This window comes from Mauremys mutica, chromosome 14, assembly GCF_020497125.1.
Source record: "Mauremys mutica isolate MM-2020 ecotype Southern chromosome 14, ASM2049712v1, whole genome shotgun sequence".
NCBI classification, from domain to species: domain Eukaryota; kingdom Metazoa; phylum Chordata; order Testudines; family Geoemydidae; genus Mauremys; species Mauremys mutica.
Window position 1 is genome coordinate 2,972,714 of NC_059085.1, and position 20,687 is coordinate 2,993,400.

At 65.0% G+C, this 20,687-nt stretch overlaps 2 protein-coding genes across 3 annotated transcripts; both read left to right on the plus strand.

Moving 5' to 3' along the window:
- Positions 1-449: 449 nt before the first annotated feature.
- Positions 450-6,773, plus strand: LOC123349411 (chymotrypsinogen 2-like). Its single transcript, XM_044987453.1, has 7 exons — positions 450-507; positions 961-1,064; positions 1,955-2,034; positions 4,101-4,179; positions 4,491-4,671; positions 5,166-5,299; positions 6,565-6,773. The coding sequence occupies exons 1-7, from the start codon at positions 456-458 to the stop codon at positions 6,724-6,726; spliced, it is 792 nt and encodes a 263-aa protein (XP_044843388.1). The 5' UTR covers positions 450-455; the 3' UTR covers positions 6,727-6,773.
- A 389-nt stretch (positions 6,774-7,162) lies between these two features.
- On the plus strand, positions 7,163-19,261 carry LDHD (lactate dehydrogenase D). 2 transcript variants are annotated; one of them, XM_044987584.1, is made up of 11 exons: positions 7,163-7,338; positions 9,638-9,750; positions 10,529-10,670; positions 13,648-13,789; positions 14,485-14,644; positions 14,732-14,931; positions 15,047-15,175; positions 15,635-15,762; positions 16,355-16,445; positions 17,459-17,570; positions 18,416-19,261. In XM_044987584.1, the coding sequence occupies exons 1-11, from the start codon at positions 7,273-7,275 to the stop codon at positions 18,579-18,581; spliced, it is 1,449 nt and encodes a 482-aa protein (XP_044843519.1). In that variant the 5' UTR covers positions 7,163-7,272; the 3' UTR covers positions 18,582-19,261. The 2 variants fall into 2 exon arrangements, with proteins under 2 accessions (XP_044843519.1, XP_044843518.1); XM_044987583.1 differs by having other exon boundaries at positions 14,485-14,931.
- Positions 19,262-20,687: the final 1,426 nt, after the last annotated feature.

Genomic DNA, 20,687 nt, shown 5'->3' on the forward strand with positions numbered 1-20,687 from the left:
TGGTGCCTGGAGCCGGCCCTGCACACTAGACTAGAGGACCCTGGGGCTAGTCCCTGCTCTGCAGTGGCCCACCTGGCTGGGGTGGGGGCTACGGGAGGGTGCTGGGAGGATTAGGCAGTGCCAACTGTAGGACAGAGCAATTTGCTCGTAACTAATACCCCAGAGGGGGGAGGGGCAGAGGGTCACTGACTCCCGTGGGCTCCCAGCTCCAGGCCTCTGCCCAACGGCTCTCTGGCTCCCATGTGGCTCCCCACACTACTCCAGGGAGCAGCTGCTGCGGTCCCAAGCCCTGCCCTCTGGAGCTCTGCCCACGACCCCTTGGGGCTGCCAGCTTATCTCCCCAAGGACAGCAGGGTGGAAAATTGGCTCCTGTCTCTTTCTCAGCCACCTCCTGGCTGGGGTATATAAAGGGCTGCTGGCCCCGCTCGGTCTCCAGGACCCACGTAAGAAGCAGAATGGCTTTCCTCTGGCTCCTGCCCTGCCTCGCCTTCCTGGGCGCTGCCCGTGGTAAGTACCACTGGCCTCCTTCCACTGGCAGCAGGGGCTGGAGGGCCCAGAGCCAGGGAAGGGTCTCTCTGCCACAGGGAGCTCCCGAGGAGACGCCAGTGACAGCAGCCCTGGCCCTGTCTCTACTCCCCCAGCTGGAGAGACCCTGCTGATAGCACAGACGGATGCAGCCCACACCATGCTGTGCTCGACGGCGCTCGCCACCCACCCAGCCGATCCTGCCCCCCATGGCGGCTGTACAGCCCTGGCCCTGGCTCTGGGGGATGTCCCCAGGTGAATTGGAGTGGGCAGCGTATGCCCATGGCTGTAGCGAAGGCCCCCAGCCACTGACTGCTCCCCAAGCTGCCGCCCCACTGCTGCGGTGCCCCACAGAGCAGCCTGGGCCCTAGCGCTGTGCTCCCTCCCCGCTGGACCCCAGGAGCTGTGGGTAACTCCTCTCCTTCCCTCCCCCAGGCTGCGGCCTCCCTGCCATCCAGCCTGTCATCAGCGGCTACGCTCGAATCGTGAACGGTGAGACGGTGGTTCCTGGATCCTGGCCCTGGCAGGTCTCCCTACAGGTGAGAGCCCAGGAGCCCCTTCGGCCAGGCTGGGGCCCCCATGGGGAGCAAAGCTGGGGGGAAAGGCAGGAAGGCCTGGCCCTTAGAGAACCTGGGGTGGGGGGGATTTCATGGTGTCCAGGGCAGCTAGGCAGCATCTCAGTGCTACTGGGGATTCATCTGACAGGTCCTGCACACGCCCATCACCGTGGTATCTGGGCCCCCCGGCAGCTCCCTGCTGCACCCGCCTCCATGTTCTGTGTGCATTTCCCAGCAGCACTGGCTGGGCTGCCCCTGGCTTCTCAGATTGGCTCCAGTGTGTAGGTGGATTCCCAGCCTCCCTGCCCCCGATTGGTGCCTGCTCTGCTATGGGACAGGGGCCTGTTACCCCAGGGCAGCATCTGCCGACGGGCAGCGCTGCCTGAGACAGTGAGATGAACTGACCTGGCCTCTGTACCACTCCAAAGGCAGCTCCCGCACCTGCCAGGAGCCTTCCCTTGGCCCTGCCCCCAGAGCCCTCAGCTCCAGCACATGGCTCTGATGGGAATCCTTCCCCTGCCCGGAGTCCACTTCTGTCCTGCCGCTCTCAGCCCCTGCCGGCATCGGAGACCCCGGCTCCCCTCCAAGCACACGGGCTCAGCAGAGATCCCTGTGGGATGGGACAGGCCTGCCCCTGCTGTAATCTGTGCCCGGCAGGGCCTGGCAGATGGGGCAAAGGGCAGTGGATGCCCAGAGGGGGCACCTGCTTCCCAGGGATGGGTCTCAGCCAGCTGCTCCCTCTTAGTTTGATGGTCTGGCCCCAATTCCCCTCCCCTGGTTCCCAGCAGCCCCCGCCAGGCAGAGTGGGGGGTCCCCGGCTCGTGGCTGTCATGGGCCGGCTCGGTCACCGCCTGATCTCCCCCTCCTCACAGGACAACACCGGCTTCCACTTCTGCGGCGGCTCCCTGATCAGCGAGAACTGGGTGGTCACCGCCGCTCACTGCGGCGTCAGGTAGGAACTGGGGCAGGAGCTGCGGGGCCCCAAGGCCCTAGGGTTGCCAACTTTCTAACTGCACAAAACTGAACACCCCCGCCCCTTCCCCGAGGCCCTGCCCCTTCTCACTCCAGCCGCCCCCCACTCGCTCTCCCCCACCGTAACTCACTTTCACTGGGCTGGGACAAGCGGTTGGGGTGCAGGAAGGGTGAGGGCTCTGGCTGGGGGCTCTGGGGTGGGGCTGGGTAAGAGGAGCTTGAGGTGCAGGAGGGGGCTCCAGGCTGGGGGAGGGGGTTGTGATGCAGGTGGGGGGGTGGGCTCCTGGAGGGGGCTCAGGGCAGGTGGTTGGGGTGTGGGTGGGGGGTATAGGGTCCTGGAGGGAATTAGGGTGCAGGATGGGGTTCTGACCTGGGGCAGGGGGTTCAGGGTGCAAGAGGAGGTTCAGGGTTCAGGCTCTGGCCCAGTAGCACTTACATTAGGCAGCTCCCAGTCGGTGGTGCAGTGGGGCTAAGGTAGGGTTCCTGCTTGCCCTGGCAGCAGCTCCATGCTGCTCCCGGAAGTGGCCGGACTAGACTGAGGCATGCTGCGCACACCTGCAGGTGCTGCCCCCGCAGCTCCCACTGGCCGTGATTCCTGGCCAATGGGAGCTGCAGAGCCAGCACTGGCGGCAGGGGCAGCACGCGGAGCTTCCCTGATCGCTCCTGTGCCAAGGGGCCAAGGGACATATCGCCACTTCCGGGAGCCACACGGTGCCAGGGCAGTCAGGGAGCCTGCCTCACTCCTGCTGCGCCACCGACCAGACTTTTAACCGCCCCAGTCAGCAGCGCAGACCGGAGCCACCAGGGTCCCTTTTTGACTGGGTGTTCACCTGGGGACATCCCCCAGAGCCAGACGCCTGGCAACCCTAGAAAGCCCAGGCACTAGAGTGGGACGGGTGGGCAAGGGGACACAGAGGGGATGGATGTGCCATGTGCACTGAGCCCTCCTGGCAGATACTGCTGGGGATGGGGCCTGGGCATCAGTGTCCTGATGATGGAAGCTCTGCTCAGAGCACACATCCCTGGCCACTTCTTTCAGCCCTGCAATCCCCTGCCTGGCTGGCAGTACCCTGAGCCAGCTCCAAGGGCTCCCACCAGCCCTGCCACAACTCCTGGGCACAGACCCCCCCGTGCCAGGCCTGGGCAGTGCCCAGCAGAGGGGACAGAAGGTGCTGCAGGGAGACAGGCCTGCCCCACTGTTATAGGTTTATTCCCCACTTTGAACTTTAGCGTTCACAAGATGGGGACCTGCATGGACTCCTCTAAACTAAAATTCTAGTTTAGATCTGGTTCTCGCTGCCACCAGTCAGTTTTTAAGTGTCTGACCCACTCCCTGTTCCCCCAAAACTTTCCCTGGGAACACAGATTCAAACTTGAATCTCAACACAAAGGGAAACAAATCATTTCCCCCCTCCCATCTCCTAGTGCTTAGGAGAGATACTTGGATTCAAATTCCTTGAATCAAACCAAAGAGGGATTCACTTTCCCCCCTCCCCTTCCCTTGAAAATTCAAACAAGGGAAGAAATCAATCAAGTTTTAAAAAGAAAAGATTTTATTAAAAGAAAGAAAGAAAGTACACGATCTCTGTAATACCAGGATGGAAAAATATACAGGGTCTAGCTTATAAACCTGGAGAGACTTCCCCCTCCCTCCTCCTCAGAATAATCATTAACAGCAAACAGAAATAAAGAATTTCTTCAGCAACCACACAATTGCAAATGCAGAAATTAATTAGAAGATTAATTCGCCTTTCTAATACTCACTATATTGGATAGTAGGAAATACTCCAGGAGAACTTGGAGACATGTCTGGCCTCTCTTAGATCCAAAGAGAGCATGGCAATTTTAAACAAAGGACACAGACAAAGCCTTCCCTCCACAGAGATTTGAAATTATTCTGCCCCTTGATTGGTCCTCTGGTCAGGTGTTTATCAGGTTACTGAGCTTGTTAACCCTTTACAGGTAAAAGAGACTTTAACCCTTAACTATCTGTTTATGACACCCACCTTTCCCTGTACTTGGGGCTTCCTTTTCTTCCCCCCGCAGCACAAGTCACCGTGTGGTTCTGGGGGAATTTGACCAAGGCTCTCCGGCCGAGGATGTGCAAGTCCTGCAGATTGCCCAGGTAGGGGGCTGGCCAGCACGGGGTCCCCTCAGGGGCTGCACATGTCCTCCCTCCATGAGCCTGAAACACTGGTCCCCCAGTGACCCTTCATGCCCACCTCAACCCCCGGTACACTCACAGGTCAGCCTGTGTCATGTCTCACGGGCAGAGCTCCTCAGGGTCCTGCAGAGGGTGGACACAGTCTCCGGGGAGTTCTGCTGAAGGGCGGTGGACGTGGCCTATGTGGGTCCTGCTATGGGGTGGACGAGATTTCGGTGGGGTCTTGTACAGGGGCTCGACGTGGTCTCATGCTCCTCTGTCTCCTGTGGCAGGTTTTCAAGAACCCCAGTTTCAGCATGTTAACCGTGAAGAACGACATCACCCTGCTGAAGCTGGCCTCCCCAGCCAAGCTGACAGCCCGCGTATCCCCCGTGTGCCTGCCTGAGGCCACTGACGACTTCCCCGGAGGCCTGACCTGTGTGACCACAGGCTGGGGCCTGACTGATCCCAAGGGTAATCCCAAGGGTCTGCAGGTGTCTGTGCCGCTCTGGCTGCATGGGAGACAGAGCCCTGGAGCGTGGAGGAGAACTCAGCTTAGCCAACTGATTTGATTATGCCCCATCCCCTCACCTCAGCACCAGCCCCTCCCGGGCACATACTGGACTAGGAAAGGGGGCCCTACTCAGGACCCCCAGCTCTGCCCCCTCCGGCTAGAGTCCCAGGCCCTGCCTCTCTCCCTGCCCCAGGCCAAACCCAGAGAATTTGACAGGGAGGCCCCCCAAGGGGTCCCGCCTGACTGGACACAGCTGTCCTGTGCGTGCCCTGGGAGGGCAGGTGCAGCAGGGGCCCCTTCCTCTGCACAGGGGCCCCAGGGGGAGCTCTCCAGGCCCCTCCCTCCCTGTTGAGGTCCCAGTGCCAGGCGAGGCCCAGGGGCTGCAGTGTCTGGGATCGGGGGCTGCCCCATGCTGCCTGGCTGACGCCATCTCCTGCCTGCCTTTGTTTTCCAGCCCAGAACACCCCAGACCAGCTGCAGCAGGCGGCCCTGCCCCTGCTGACCAACACGCAGTGCAAGACCTACTGGGGCTTCAGGATCGCTGATGTCATGATCTGCGCCGGCGCGGCTGGAGCCTCCTCCTGCATGGTACCCAGCTCTGCAGCACCGCGGCCCCCTGTGCCCACCTGTCTGGCCACACATTGCTCCTAGATGCTGGCACAGATCCCCAGGAGCCGTGCTATGGCCCCCACTTTAGAACAGTCTCTAGGGGGAACCCTTGCAATGTGCCAGACCCCCAAGGGGTCTCCCTCTCCCTCTCCCTCCGGGATAGAGCACATGGCCTCATCGCCTCCTTAGATTGGCCTTCAGCACCCCTGTGTCACACCGTGAGGCCCACTGAGCCAGCGCCCTGCCCAGCTGCAGGGACCCCCCTGTTCAGACTGCGCCTCGCCTCCAGACGAGAGCCCTGACTCCTTCCAGCAGCCAGCTCGTCTCTCACGCCTCCCAGGCCAGGGTTCGGCAGCCTAACTTCCCTGCCAGAGACGGGCAGCCCCTTATTCGCTGGCTGTCAGTTTGCTGCTGTCCTCTCGGACACTCCATTGATGGGGACTCAGGCCCCCCCCAGATCGCTTTTCTTAAGCCCACGTGGGAGGCAGCTGACCAGTCACAGGGGGCTGGGCCTCCTCCCTCTTAAAGGACCAGTCTCCCCGCAACACCCCTTGTTTTCTTGCCCGCGATCCCCGCTCCGCATCTCTCTCCCCAGCCCTGGGGCCCGCGGTGGATACGTAGGGCCCCGTCCAGACAAGCGCAGACTGGCCATACATCACTCCTAGCCACTGCTCAGCCACCTCCGCTCTCTCGCCATCCCTCCCTCCCTGCCTGCCTGTCACCCCATCCCTGCAGCCGTCCAGGCAGCCCCCCTTGATCTAACCAAGGATCTGTGCATCTCTCCCTCCCTTCCTCTAGGCTCCCATTTCCCTGCCCACGATCCCCGCTCTGCATCTCTCTCCCCAGCCCTGGGGCCTGCGGTGGATACGTAGGGCCCAGGGGCGGCTCTAGACATTTCGCTGCCCCAAGCACGGCGGCACGCCGTGGCTGGGCGCTCTGCTGGTCGCCGGTCCCGCGGCTCCGGTGGGCCTCCCGCTCGGTGGAGCCGCGGGACCAGCAGACACTCCGCAGGGACACCTGCGGGAGGCCCACTGGAGCCCTGCCTGCCGCCCTCCCGGCGACTGGCAGAGCGCCCCCCGCGGCATGTCACCCCAAGCAGGCGCTTGGCGTGCTGGGGCCTGGAGCCGCCCCTGGTAGGGCCCCATCCAGACAAGCGCAGACTCGTTTGCATTCGGGGAACAGCTGGTAGATGAGCAGGTCCTCCTCGCTTTCCACCCCCCCCAACCTGCTGCTTGTCCTTGCAGGGTGACTCCGGCGGCCCCCTGGTGTGCCAGAAGGATGGCGCCTGGACCCTGGTGGGGATCGTCTCCTGGGGAAGCAGCACCTGCTCCCCCTCCACGCCCGGCGTTTACGCCCGCGTCACCAAGCTCAGGGCCTGGATCGACCAGATCATCGCGGCCAATTAATTCAGCCCCACGTTCCCAGCGTGAGGGGTCAATAAAGGAACATCAGAGACCGGCCGTGCCCGTGTTCTCCAGTCCTGGGCTCATGGGAGGGGAGAAAGCTGGGGCAGTGGGGACCCCCTGGCCTCGCCTGCTCTCGTCCCTGGCGGTTCTCCGGGACGCTGCGGGCTGGGTGCCCCGAGGGCCGCTGCAGAGGGGTCACGACGGGCTTGCGCGGGCCAGGGTAGGGCTGTCATGCCAGCGCAGCGCAGCTCAGATGGGCAGGCGGCACCAGTGGCCTTCCCCCGAGCCAACCCCACCGCAGTGGCGGTCGCTTCCCTTGTGGGCAGGAGATTGCCCGCCCCGCTGCCCGGCCCCCGCGGCCCCGGTTCTGCCAGTCGGCGCCACCTTAATAGTCGGTTCCACCTTAACATGGGCGGCCTCCCCGGGTGCCCCGAGCCGGGGCTGGGCCAGTGGAGCGGCGGCTCCCCCGCGGACACGGGGAGACTGAGCCGGGAGCCCAACAGCCAGGCCCGGCCCCTGCCCCTGCCCCTGCCCCTGCCCGCCCCCATGGCTCTGCAGAGGCTGTGCCGGGGCGCCGGGGCGCTCGGCTGCAGGAGGAGCTCCGGCCTGCAGGTACTGGCAGGAGGCCGCCTGGGCCCTGCCCATCACCCGCGCTTCGGGCCGGCTGTGACTCCGCCCCAGCTCCCCGCAGGGCAGGGCCGAGCCCCGAGCCAGCGGCGGGAGCCAGACAGGCCCCTCTGCGCCCTCCCGAACCAGCTGCCGTTTGACTTCTATATTGGGGGCTGGACCCCGAACTTTCCTCCGCCCCCTTTAAATTGTGCCCCCCATCTACGTACACAATTTGGGGTGGTAATAGCCCCCCCCCCCATACCACCCCATCTCCGCCCATACCGGGGAACTGGAGTCTCCGCCGGCCATGTTCTGGCCACGGCAGCTGCTTCGGGCACTTTTGTGTGAACAGCCAATTCCACACACTGGCTTGAGAGCAGCTCACGGAGCCCCCCATCTGCCCTGGGCCAGGAAGTGGCTGGGCCTGCTCGCCCCACCACCTTCCCAGGGCACCTCCAGCCTGACCCACAAGGGCCACGTCTAGGGGTGGGAGCGTTTGCTCCCTGTGGGGCCCACTACCAGGACCCCTGACGTGATGCCACCCGATCCCATTTCACAGAGGCTGTCACCGCCGGCCGGGCTGGATTTGACCCGCACAGGCTGTTAGCAGCCCTAGAGCTCACCTGGCCTGGGGTGGGGAGGGCATGAGAAGATGGCTCCTGGGCACAGGAACCCTCACTGCAACAGGCTGTGTCCTACCCACCCCCAGACCCTGCCCTCCTGCTGCACCCCCAGCACTGCGGGCACTGGGCAGAAGGGGGGATTTGGGGAGGTTAGTAATGAACCTCTGTTGAGTTTCAGAGGAAAGGGAAGGAATCACACCCCAAGTGAATGAACCCCCGGCCGTGGTCAGTAGGGGAGCAATGTCAAACCACTGACAAAGGCAGCCCCCAGGAGGGAGAAACCCAGGGAGCGTTGAGGGGCTCAAAAACCTGCCTCCCTAGGCCAGGAATGTGCGGGCCAAGTGGGGAGAGACCCAGCAAAGTGGGGCTCTGCTTCGAGAAGCGGCAGTGGGTCCTGAACGCTCCCTCCCTCCCCTGAGGCTGGGCTGGCCCCAAAGGTAAAACACAGCAAACCCCTTAGCCGCTAAACTCCGCTAGCTCTGTGGCATCAGGAGGAGCCATTGTCCCATTGCCGCTTTGCCCTGGCCGAACACTGGGCAGCTCTTCCCCTGACTTTAATTCATGCTTGTTTAGAAAGAGCTTGTTTGCACGGAGCAGCACCACAGTACTGCAGAGCGAGAGGTGGCCAGAAATCAAGAAGCAAGCCTGGCTGCTAAGACGAGAGTCTTACGTGTCTTCTGAGAGTCTCTGGTGAAGCTCACAGCCAGCCTGCACCTCAGGCCAGGGGCGTATGAGCCTCTCTCCACCTCAGCCCTATTCTGCCCTAATGCAGCCTTCCTTCGGGGCCTTATGGTTTCTAGAGGTCTGGCGTTTCTCCAGCTCCCTTAAGGCCAGGCCTTGGTTCCAGAAGGAGGAGTTATTTCGATCCAGTTGCAACCCACCCAACTATAATCTCCTTGGATCATTTGGAAGTGTTGCACTAACCCTTCGGATTTCCTTTCCACGCCCCTAGATTTGGGTCAGGAAGTGCTGACCAGAGGTGTTGCAGGGCCAATGAGGTGAAACCAGGCATCTGAGATCTCCGGTGCCGATAATGTTGGCTAAACAGCTGAACTGCACCCATTAGCCAACCCATCTCTTGTCAGGGGTCCTTCTCTTTCACACACCCGGACAAATCTGTAGTGGTGGTGAACGCCTCTGGGGGAGGGAGCTCTGGGAAGGCAGGTCTCCACCCAGGCAGCTGTCCAGCGGTGTTTGGCTCCTGTGCTCCAGGTCCCTGTGCATGCCAGAGCCTGGCATCCACGCGTAGCGCTGGATCAGCTTGGATGGGGCCATCCTCGCTGAAGGGTGCCTCCGGGAGGGGATTGAAATGAAATCTCCAGCCCTTTTGATACTGAAGACACAGCACATATGTGTGTGTCTGTGACAGACCTCTTAGGGACAGCAATGATAGATGGTGGGAGGGACTTTCCCACCTAGCTCCACCCCTGCTGCCCATTATGGAAAGTATCAGACCTTCCCCTGGAGCAGCCAAGCCACCATCCCAGCACGGGCACCATGTCCTGTGCCCTTCATCCCTGGGGAGAGACAGGTGTCTGTGGTTGAAAGCCCATCTCTCTGCATAGGCTTGGGGTTTGCCCGCACTCTATGAGCTCGTGCCCGGATGCTCTGCCACCACCCAGAGAAGGGGAGTGTTAAGGCAGGTGCTTGGAACGCGCTGGCCCTTTAACTCTCTCTAGGGCCAGCTGCCGGGAGAACTGGTGGAGGCCCTGCGAGCCGTGGTGGGGAGCCCGAACGTGTCCACAGCCCTGGCTGTCCGGGAGCAGCACGGGAGGGATGAATCCATGCACAGGTACCTGGGGAGCTCCCAGCACACGTCACACACTCCCCAGAGGCCGGCTCATACAGCCAGTGTGGACTGGGGAGCCTCTTAGAGCATCATTGACCCGGGCCACTGGGCTCCCTGGGGAGCTGTGAAGGGCTTCTGCTGGCTTGGCTGCCTCATGCCCTGGGAGGAGCCCATCCCCCCAGCAGGACGGCGATGTGTGTGCAGCACCCAGCACGATCCCAGGTGCAGTGACATGACCACGGGAAGGACGGGGCTCCAGGGACAGGGGCTCTGGACCCCAGTGGCTGTTGGGGTGCATAGGCAGAGCAAGCCCTTCGCTGGGCTCAGGCCGGACGCCCACAGGGAATCCGCCTCCATATGCCGCAGTCCCTCTGCTGCTGCAGCAGTGCCCCCCGTGCCCAGTGCAGCCACAGCAGGTGCAGCCCTGCTCGGCTGCCCCGCAGCTGTGCCAAACAGTTGCCTCCAAGGCGCTGCTGAAATCCTAGTTTCTACCCCCATGCCCTGCCAGCTGGTGCACACAGTCCCTGGAGCTAAGCCCCTTGGCATCCTCCGGATCAGTGTGTGGGAGCCAGCCCATGGGGCTAGGGGCCAGTGCCCTGCTCAGCCCTCAAAGCCTCTCTTCCCCCTGGCTCATCCAGGCCTTGTCTGCCCACCCTGTGCCCCGCCCAGCCTGGCATGCGGCTGGCTCCCTGCTGTGTTCTCGGCCCAGGTGGAGCTGCACACTCTGTGCGCAGAGGCAGCCAGGCAGCTGGCATTACACAAGGCTCTCATCCACCTGCAGGTGCAGCCCGCCGGACGCCGTGGTCTGGCCGCAGGACGTGGAACAGGTCAGCAAGCTGGCAAGAATCTGCTACAGTCACGGTGTCCCCATCATCCCCTTCAGCACCGGCACGGGCCTGGAAGGCGGCATCACGGCAGTGAGAGTACGGAGTGGGGGGGGGGGGCAGTGAGGGTCTGGAGCGGGGCGGGGGGAAATGCAGTGTGGGTATGGAGTGGGGGGGAAATGCAGTGTGGGTATGGAGTGGGGGGATAGCGCAGTGAGGATACGAGGGGGGGGCGCGGTGATGGTATGGACCTGGGGGCAGCGCAGTGAGGGTATTGAGTGGGGGGGCCGCGCGGTGAGGTACGGAGTGGGGGGGCAGCACGGTGACGGTACGGGGTGGGGTGGGCAGTGGTGCGGGTACGGAGCAGGGGGGCTGCGCAGTTTGGGTACTGAGCGGGGGGGGCAGCACGGTGAGGGTACTGAGCGGGGGGGGGCAGCACGGGGAGGGTATGGAGCGGGAGGGGCAGCACGGTGAGGGTATGGAGCGGGGGGGCAGCACGGTGAGGGTACAGAGCGGGAGGGGCAGCACGGTGAGGGGACGGAGCGGGGGGGCAGCACGGTGAGGGTACGGAGCAGGGGGGGCAGCACGGTGAGGGTACGGAGCGGGGGGGGCAGCACGGTGAGGGTACGGAGCGGGGGGGGCAGCACGGTGAGGGTACGGAGCGGGGGGGCAGCACGGTGAGGGTACGGAGCGGGAGGGGCAGCACGGTGAGGGTACGGAGCGGGGGGGCAGCACGGTGAGGGTACGGAGCGGGAGGGGCAGCACGGTGAGGGTACGGAGCGGGGGGGCAGCACGGTGAGGGTACGGAGCAGGGGGGCAGCACGGTGAGGGTACAGAGCGGGGGGGGCAGCACGGTGAGGGTACGGAGCAGGGGGGCAGCACGGTGAGGGTACGGAGCGGGGGGGGCAGCACGGTGAGGGTACGGAGCGGGGGGGCAGCACGGTGAGGGTACAGAGCGGGGGGGGCAGCACGGTGAGGGTACGGAGCGGGGGGGGCAGCACGGTGAGGGTACGGAGCGGGGGGGCAGCACGGTGAGGGTACGGAGCGGGAGGGGCAGCACGGTGAGGGTACGGAGCGGGTGGGCAGCACGGTGAGGGTACGGAGCGGGAGGGGCAGCACGGTGAGGGTACGGAGCGGGGGGGCAGCACGGTGAGGGTACGGAGCAGGGGGGGCAGCACGGTGAGGGTACAGAGCGGGGGGGGCAGCACGGTGAGGGTACGGAGCGGGGGGGCAGCACGGTGAAGGTACAGAGCGGGAGGGGCAGCACGGTGAGGGTACGGAGCGGGGGGGCAGCACGGTGAGGGTACGGAGCAGGGGGGCAGCACGGTGAGGGTACAGAGCGGGAGGGGCAGCACGGTGAGGGTACGGAGCGGGGGGGGGCAGCACGGTGAAGGTACAGAGCGGGGGGGCAGCACGGTGAGGGTACAGAGCGGGAGGGGCAGCACGGTGAGGGTACGGAGCAGGGGGGCAGCACGGTGAGGGTACGGAGCGGGGGGGCAGCACGGTGAGGGTACGGAGCGGGAGGGGCAGCACGGTGAGGGTACGGAGCGGGGGGGCAGCACGGTGAGGGTACGGAGCAGGGGGCAGCACGGTGAGGGTACGGAGCGGGAGGGGCAGCACGGTGAGGGTACGGAGCGGGGGGGGCAGCACGGTGAGGGTACGGAGCAGGGGGGCAGCACGGTGAGGGTACGGAGCGGGAGGGGCAGCACGGTGAGGGTACAGAGCGGGGGGGCAGCACGGTGAGGGTACGGAGCAGGGGGGCAGCACGGTGAGGGTACGGAGCAGGGGGGCAGCACTCTGAAGGTAACGAGCGGGGGGGCAGCACGGTGAGGGTACAGAGCGGGAGGGGCAGCACAGTGAGGGTACGGGGGGGCAGCATGGTGAGGGTACGGAGCGGGAGGGGCAGCACGGTGAGGGTACGGAGCGGGAGGGGCAGCACGGTGAGGGTACGGAGCAGGGGGGCAGCACGGTGAGGGTACGGGGCGGGGGGGCAGCACGGTGAGGGTACAGAGCGGGGGGGGGCAGCACGGTGAGGTACGGAGCGGGGGGGCAGCACGGTGAGGGTACGGGGCGGGGGGGCAGCACGGTGAGGGTAAGGAGCGGGGGGGCAGCAAGGTGAGGGTACGGAGCGGGGGGGGCAGCACGGTGAGGGTGCAGAGCGGGAGGGGCAGCACGGTGAGGGTACAGAGCGGGGGGGGGGCAGCACGGTGAGGGTACGGAGTGGGGGGGCAGCACGGTGAGGGTACGGAGCGGGGGGGCAGCATGGTGAGGGTACGGAGTGGGGTGGGCAGTGGTGCAGGTACGGAGCAGGGCGGCTGCGCCGTTTGGGTACTGAGCGGGGGGGCAGCACGGTGAGGGTACGGGGTGGGGGGGCTGCGCAGTTTGGGTACTGAGCGGGGGGGCAGCACGGTGAGGGTACAGGGTGGGGTGGGCAGTGGTGCGGGTACAGAGTGGGGGGGCAGTGCACTGAGCATTCCCTGCCCCATAGGGTGGAGCAGATCCCATCCCCAGCTGGCGTAACCCAGTGGGGCTCCAGTGCAGCTGGCGCTCTGCCCACTCATCCAGCTGAGCTGCCAACCCAGACCCTTGCCACCCCTGTGCTGGTCCTTTTGCAGGTGGGGCTGGCACAGTGAGTTTTCCCCTCTCGACTAGAGCCAGTGGGCCCAGCCCTCGGCTGCTGCCCCCTTGTCCCCAGCAGGGCAGTGCGTGGAGAGGCCGGTGGGCACATGGCCCAGCCGGGACTGTTCTGGGTTGGTTCCTCACAGGCAGGCTCCGCTTTCCCTCGTGCCAGGAGGGCAGCCGTGGTGCCCTTCAGTCTTGGGGGATCAGTCGTGGGCAGGGCAGGGTGGTTCATCTTCACCTGGAGCTCCAGCGACTCCCCGGCTGGGCAGCGATGCCAGGGAAGCTGTGGTGAGATACCAGTGGGGCACAGAGCAGGGGAACCCCAGCCTGGCGGTGTCCTGGCCCTGCTCCGCCTGCCTATGTGTGCTCAGGGGGTTACCCAGCAGGTCTCAGACCCTTTCCAGGGAGTGCCGTGGGCCTGGCTCTGATGTCTGCTCCCATCTCGCTGGGCCAGGGCGGCGTGTGCTTTAACCTGGCCCGAATGGATCGCATCACAGCGCTCAGCACTGAGGACTTCACTGTGGCCGTGGAGCCAGGGGTGACCCGCAAAGCGCTCAACAGTTACCTGCGGGACACTGGCCTCTGGTTCCCTGTCGGTATGATGCCGTGCATGGGGCGAGGGGCTCCCTCCCGTGGTGGGGGACGAGGGGTCCCAGCTCCATTCCCAGCACACGGCCAATGCCGAGGCCTGCAGCTGGGTTCAGTGGGGTCAGAGCAGGAAGCTGGCACAGGTTGGCGAGTGGCAGCTGTGCTGGGCGACATGCCTGGGCAATGGGCTGTCAATGGGCTGATGAGCTTCGCCCCCAGGTCCTCTGCCCCAATCCAGCCCAGGGCAGTGGTGCTGGCTGCTGGGAACAGAGCAGCTGGGTCCCACTCCAGTGGACGTGCCATGAAAATCAATCCTGCCACAGGTCCCTCATTGGCCCACTCAGCATGCAGGCCACAGCCCGCCTGGGCCACGGGTGGACGGTGCCAGGCAGGGCATTGTGGGCACAGTCTGTGTTGCAGCCATGTGGGGTGAAGGGGCCTGAGCTCTGACCTGGCTGCTCCCTCCATGTCCCCGTGGCCATGACACGCTGGGCTGGGTGCTGGCAGCTGCCGGAGGCTCTGCCTGCACCAGCTTTGGGAGCGCCCATGGCACAGCAACCCGGGGGTGGGCGGATTTCTGTCTTGGGCCCAGCTCTGCCCTGGGCGCAGGGGGGAAGGTTCCCCAGGGTGCTGGTTCTGCGATGCCCCGTGACCATTGGCCACCCCCACCACTGACTGCCGGCCATGCCCTTTCCCTCCGTAGACCCTGGCGCCGATGCCTCCCTGTGCGGCATGGCGGCCACCAGCGCCTCAGGCACCAATGCCGTGCGCTACGGCACCATGCGCCACAACGTGCTCAACCTGCAGGTGGTGCTGGCCGATGGCAGGGTGCTGCACACGGCCGGCCGGGGCCGCCACTTCAGGTACTGGGGGCTGTGGCTCAAGGGTGGGGGGCACCAGGGGACTCCTGCCCCGAGATCTCATCCCAGCCCCTTCTCGCCCTGCTGCAGGAAGAGCGCTGCTGGCTACAACCTGACCGGGCTGTTTGTGGGCTCTGAGGGGACGCTTGGCCTCATCACCCAGGCTACGCTGCGTCTCCATGGCAGCCCTGAGGCCATGGTGGCGGCCGTGTGCGCCTTCCCCAGCGTGCATGCGGCGGTGGGCTGCACGGTGCAAGTGCTGCAGGCCGGTATCCCCGTGGCCCGGATTGGTGAGTTGGCTGCCCCATGCCCTGCAGAACGTGCCTTGGGGAGCAGGGCGCATTGCTCCCGAGTGGACTGTGGAGCCCTCCCCGGCTCTGACCCCCAGCCTCTCTGCTCCCCCAGAGTTCCTGGACGATGTTATGATGGCTGCCTGTAATCGGTTCAGCGGCCTGAGCTACACCGTGTCCCCCACACTCTTCCTGGAGTTCCACGGCTCGCCCGGCAGCGTGGAGGAGCAGGTCCGGCAGGCAGGTATGCCCACGACGCCAGTGGGGTGATGCCTGGGGGGGCACAGTCTGGGGGCCTGGCCAGCTCTCCTGGCCTTGCAGGGGGCCCTCCCTCCTGCTGGCCAGCGGGGGAGTGGCAGCCCTGGGGCAGGTGGGCACTGCCAGTGGCACCAGGGGTGTATTTGGATGGCGCCTAGGGGTTGGGTGGAGCTGGGGGGTGGCTGGCTGCCCGGCTCGTGGCTGAGGTGGGAAGTTGCTGCCCTTCCCCTTTTCTGTAGGGGGCAGAGTGGCTCTGTCCTGCCCTGGCCCATGCCAGGGAGTGGATCTCTCACCTGGTCCCACAGCCCTGCTGGCCTAGGTCTCCAGCGACGAGGGGAAAGCCAGGCCTCTGCCCTGCCCCAGCCTGCCCGGCAGAGACGGCTGGCGGCCAGGCCCCGCTCCGGGGGGCAGGGGGCTGACAGCGAGGGGGTCTCTCCCTCTGCAGGGGAGATCGTGCAGCTGAATGGTGGCTCGGACTTTGCCTGGGCCCGGGAGCCGGAGGCGAGGAACAAGCTGTGGGCTGCTCGGCACAACGCCTGGTATGCGGCCTTGGCCCTGCGCCCTGGGAGCAAGGTGGGCTAGCGCTGGAGCAGGGGGGAATGCTGGGGGGAAGGGGGTCACTTGGAGACGGGGCAGGGGAGTGCCTGAGGAGGGGGGCAGGGGGGAGGCTGAGGGAAGAGGGGGTCACTTAGGGAGGGGCAGGAGTCCCCGGAGGGACAGGGGTGTCTGGGGAGTGGGTAAAGGGTGCCAAGGGAAGGGACTGGGAGTGATATTGGGGCTCTTGGTGCGCCAGGAACAGCCCCTCACCCCATGAGACTCTGGGCTTTCCCCAGTTCGGGGGGCCAGTGCCCACGCACAGGACTGTCCTGCCCCAGCCTGACTGCTGAGAGCTGCTCTCCAGTGGGTGTCCTGGGGTCAGTGCTCCCCAGGCCTTCGGGGGACCCCGCTGAACAGCATGTCCCGAGCCCCACGCCTGGGAGGGCTTAGTAAGGGTTTTCCCAAGCCAAGCCAGGTCCCACCAGTGGGGTGCAGGGGGAGCTGGGATCCTCCGGGGGCCCAGGCGAGGCCAGTGTGCACCCCTTGAGTGAGGTGGGATCGGGGTGCCCAGATGTGTCCTGTCACTCCTGCGGGGGGATCAGTGAACCCTCTGTCGTGTCCCCCTCAGGGCTACTCCACAGACGTGTGCGTCCCCATCTCCCGGCTGCCCCACATCGTGGGAGAGACCCACAGAGACCTGCAGGAGTCAGGGCTCACAGGTAGGTCTCCACTGAGCCTGGGGTCAGGGCCTGTGCAGCTGGGGGTCACTTCAGTGGGGTTGGGCAAGGCAGCAGGAGAAGGGATGACATGACAGGGCTGGCGCTGCTCCCATCCCCCTGCTGTCAGGCCTGCTTGCCATTGTCCTGTCTGGGTGTGGGAGCCACGGGGCTGGGGGCTGCAGACAGAGGGGGCACAGGTCCTGCTCCCCATTGCCGCAAGGGTTGGTAATAAATCCAAACGCGGCCCCTAAACGCCAACCACCCACAGTGCACCTGTCTGGGGGGACCTGACGATGCCGCCATTGCAGAGAATAGGGCAGGTAGGCGTGCTTCACACACACGTCACACTCATCAGACACTTCACACACACAACACGCTTCACACACATCAGACATGCATCAGACGCTTCAAATGCACTTGACATGCTCCACCCACAGCTCTGGCAGTGCTCCTTGATCCCGGGTAGCCGAGCCCTGGGGCTGTGCTGAGCGGGACCTGCCAGGTGTTTCAGTGGGGCTGCAAGGGGACCAAGCCAGCCTGGCTCCCCAGAGCTGGAACTAATTAGCCGTGGGCCTACCATGACCCCCATCTGTCAGGGAACGCGCTCCATGGGCCCTGTGGGTTTCTGGGGGACATTCCTGTGCCCCCATGCTGTGACCTCATCCAGTCTCACCCCCATGCTGGGGGCAGGATGAACGGGAGGAGCCAACGGCTGAGCCAGCTGGTGCTGGGGCACAGCGCTGCTGGAGGTGCCATCCTTCCGAGGGACTGGGACGTGCGGCCCCTTGTGCCCTGGCCAGATCCTGATGTGGGGGATATCCCTGATGAGCTAACACCCCCCCTGCATTTCAGTGGGGCAGGGGGCTCCCTCCTCAAGCCCCAGGGCACAGCCCCCTTCTGCCAGAGGGGGCTGCGTTTCAGGGGTGGACAATGACTCTGGTGTGGGCTCTGCAGGGCGAGGGGCTTGGCTGGGAAAGGCTCCCCATACGAGCAGCTGGTCTGTGTCCCCTCAGGCCTGATAGCCGGGCACGTGGGTGACGGGAACTTTCACTGCGTCTTGGTGTTCGACCCGGCCGACCTGGACGAGATCCAGCGTGTCAAGGAGTTTGCAACCCGACTGGCCAGGTAGGAAGCCAGCTCTGCCCATCCCTGGCCCAGCCTGGGTCTGCCTTGCCCAGCCCAGCCTAGCTTGGCTCTGCCCTGCTCTGCTCAGTACTTCCCACCCTGCCTTGCCTCGCCCGGCTCTGCCCGGCCAAGCCCTGCCCAGCTCAACCCTGTCTGGCCCAGCTCTGGTGTTGAAGGTCAGAAGTAACTCATGGGATCCTGCAGGGGGCAAATGGGGCCCACCCTGACTGGCCTTTGGGCCCAGAACTGAGGGTGGGGCTGGGGGAGGGCACAGACCTAAGGGTGGGGGGGGGGCACACCAGGGAGGGGCCCAGCGCTCAGGGCCAGGGTGGCAGGAGAAGCAACCAGAAGAGTTCCCAGGAGCCCCCCCCGTCCTGGGCCCCTTGCTGAGAGCACAGGCAGCCCCCCTCCCAGGACACACGCCTGGCACATAGGGAGCAGTCGGGCACTTGCTCCTCACACGGGGCCCTGCAGCGCAGCCAGGCTGTGCAGGGCCTAGACAGGGCAGTCGTTGTCCCAGAGGCGAAGGATGGGGGCTGCACATGGGGTGCCCCACCTGCCCTTTTGCCCCCTCCCCCTGGGCTGTATGTCCCCCTCACCCGTTCCCCTTGGCATGCGCTTGGCGGTGCAGCTACACCTTCAGCATCCCCTCCGGGCAGCTGGCACGCGGCTGAGCCCTCCCCTGCCCCCTGCGGTGAATTCACATGCGTGGATCTGATCCTGGGGTCCCTCAGTCACACCCTCCCCTTAACCGTGCTGCCCCCACTTGCTGTGTGAAAGGGGTCACCAGTAGAAAAGTTTGAGAGCCCCAGTGCTAACACATTTCCTGCCTCCTCTCCTCCCAGACAGGCCCTGGCCCTGGACGGCACCTGTACAGGCGAGCACGGCATCGGGCTGGGCAAGCGCCATCTGCTGCGGGAGGAGATTGGGGAGCTGGGACTGACCATCATGAGGCAGATCAAGGCCATGCTGGACCCCAAGAACGTCATGAACCCCGGGAAGGTGCTGTGAGGGGCATCTCCCACCCCTGCCCAGCCAGCCCAGAGCACCCAGCGCTGGGAAGACAGGTTCCCTCCCAGGCCGGCAGCTGCCCCTCCCCTCCCCATGCAGACAGCGACTCGGAGCAGAGGCGAAGGGGGAGCCCCCAAGTCTCGGCCCTTGAGCCCAGTGGATTGTTTGTGCCACAGGAAGGAGGGACTGGAAGCAGTAGAAGGCAGCAGGCTTAATGTCAGCAAACCCCTCCTTGCCCCCTTGCCTCTCCTGGCCCTGGGCTCCCCCCCCAGATCTGCTACTGCCCCCCCTCACCTCTCCCAGCCCTGGGCTTCCCGTTCACCTCTGCCTCACCCACCCCCCGCCTCTCTCCACCCTACAACTCCCCAGCTCTGCCCCAGCTCCCCCCACCACCTCTCCCAGCCCTGGGCTTCCCGTTCACCTCTGCCTCACCCACCCCCCGCCTCTCTCCACCCTACGACTCCCCAGCTCTGCCCCAGCTCCCCCCACCACCTCTCCCAGCCCTGTGACTCCCCCTAGCTCTGCTATTGCCCCCGCTTCATGTCTTCCAGCCCCACGCTTCCCAGCCTCAGCTCTCCCTCAGCCCCGCTGCCTCTCCCAGCCCTAGGACCCCCACCCCAGCTTTGCGAGTGGCCTTATGACAATGTAGGGAATTTTCTTAACAGGTTGTATGAATACTGTGTGGGCCTCAGTTTCCCTTGTGTGCAGCTATTTAACCAGGGGATGGGCAAGTGGGGTTGGTGTTGCAGAGGCCCAAGTGTGACCCCGCCTAGCAGCCTGGCCTGGACACTGTGTAACAGGGCCACTGATGACCAGACGGCCCTGCCCAACGTGGACCCCACCGGGTCCGGCCAGCGGGAGAGCAAAGGACTGGAGAGGGCTGAGGGGAGGCGTGTGTCTCAAGCAACGACAAAGGACGGAAGAGGGGCCTTTGGGGAGGTGGTAGAGGAGGGTCGGCTGGAAGGACAAAGAGGGAGCTGGGCCTGGGCCCGCTTGGACTCGGCCAGACCCAGTTGGACAGTGCGGTAACTTCCTACTCTGTGATGGGAACTCACGGGGTGAGGCTGTGGGCTGGCGGTGGAGGCAAAGGGCTCACCCCAGGGATGGATGGAGGAGTGGGAGAGCACCGGGGCTGTGCTTGTGTGACACCCCTCAGCCCACAGCCCCCTGCTTGGCCCAGCCTTGGGCTAGCCCCCCCCCGCCCATTCTGCCAGCACCTCTCCCATGAGAGGAAAATGCACCCTGCACAGCAGAGCCGTGGCTCTGGCTAAGGGAAATCCAGGCCCCACCCAAAGCCAGGCGTAAAGCTCTCGCTGTGGGTGGAGTGACCTCCTGCCCTGGGGCAGGGGCAAGAGGCTGGGGTGGGGAAGGGTATTCCCTCAATCCTCAGTCAATAAACTCACCTTCTGCAAAGCAGGTCCCCAAACCTGGCAGTGCCCAGGGCCCACCGCCACCCTCCCCGCTGCCCAGCGGGGTGGTGGCAAGGGCTGCAGATGGCACCTGGAGCCCAGCATGGCTTTATGCTTCTCTGGCATCCAGCCTGGCCCAGCGTGGCAGCCACTGTGCCAGCTTCCCATGGCAGGGCCTGTAGCACCTCAGCCCTGCCCACCCCAGCTCCCCCAGGGCGAAGCTCCAGCCAGGCAAGGGCAGGGAGCAGGGCATGCTGGGGGGGCACGTGCAACATGCTGTTCATGGGGCCTGCTGGGCATGGAAATTGGCCCCTCTCCAGGCTATGGGGGCCCCTGCAGCCTGGGCACCCCAGGGCTCTGCTCGGAGCACAGCCTCGGGCCAAGCCCCCCGTTCAGCCTGCAGCTTGTAGCAAATGTGGGAATTGTTTGTAATACACCTTTAAAGCCCGTCCCGCCTGCCCCAGCCTCCAGCACTGCCCAGCAGAGAGGACACCACCACCCTTGGCAGCTGCACCTGCTGTCTGGGCCGGGCAGAGCTGCAGGTGCCACATGGCCTTCACCACCACCTGTGCCTGGCCCACTGGGGCACGAGCATGGCATGGCTCAGCTGGGCCCCCTACCCTGCTCCCCAATGCCATGCTGCAAGGGGGGGCCCTGCCAGGGTTCCCCACAGTGGGAAGCTGGAGCTCCCGATCCT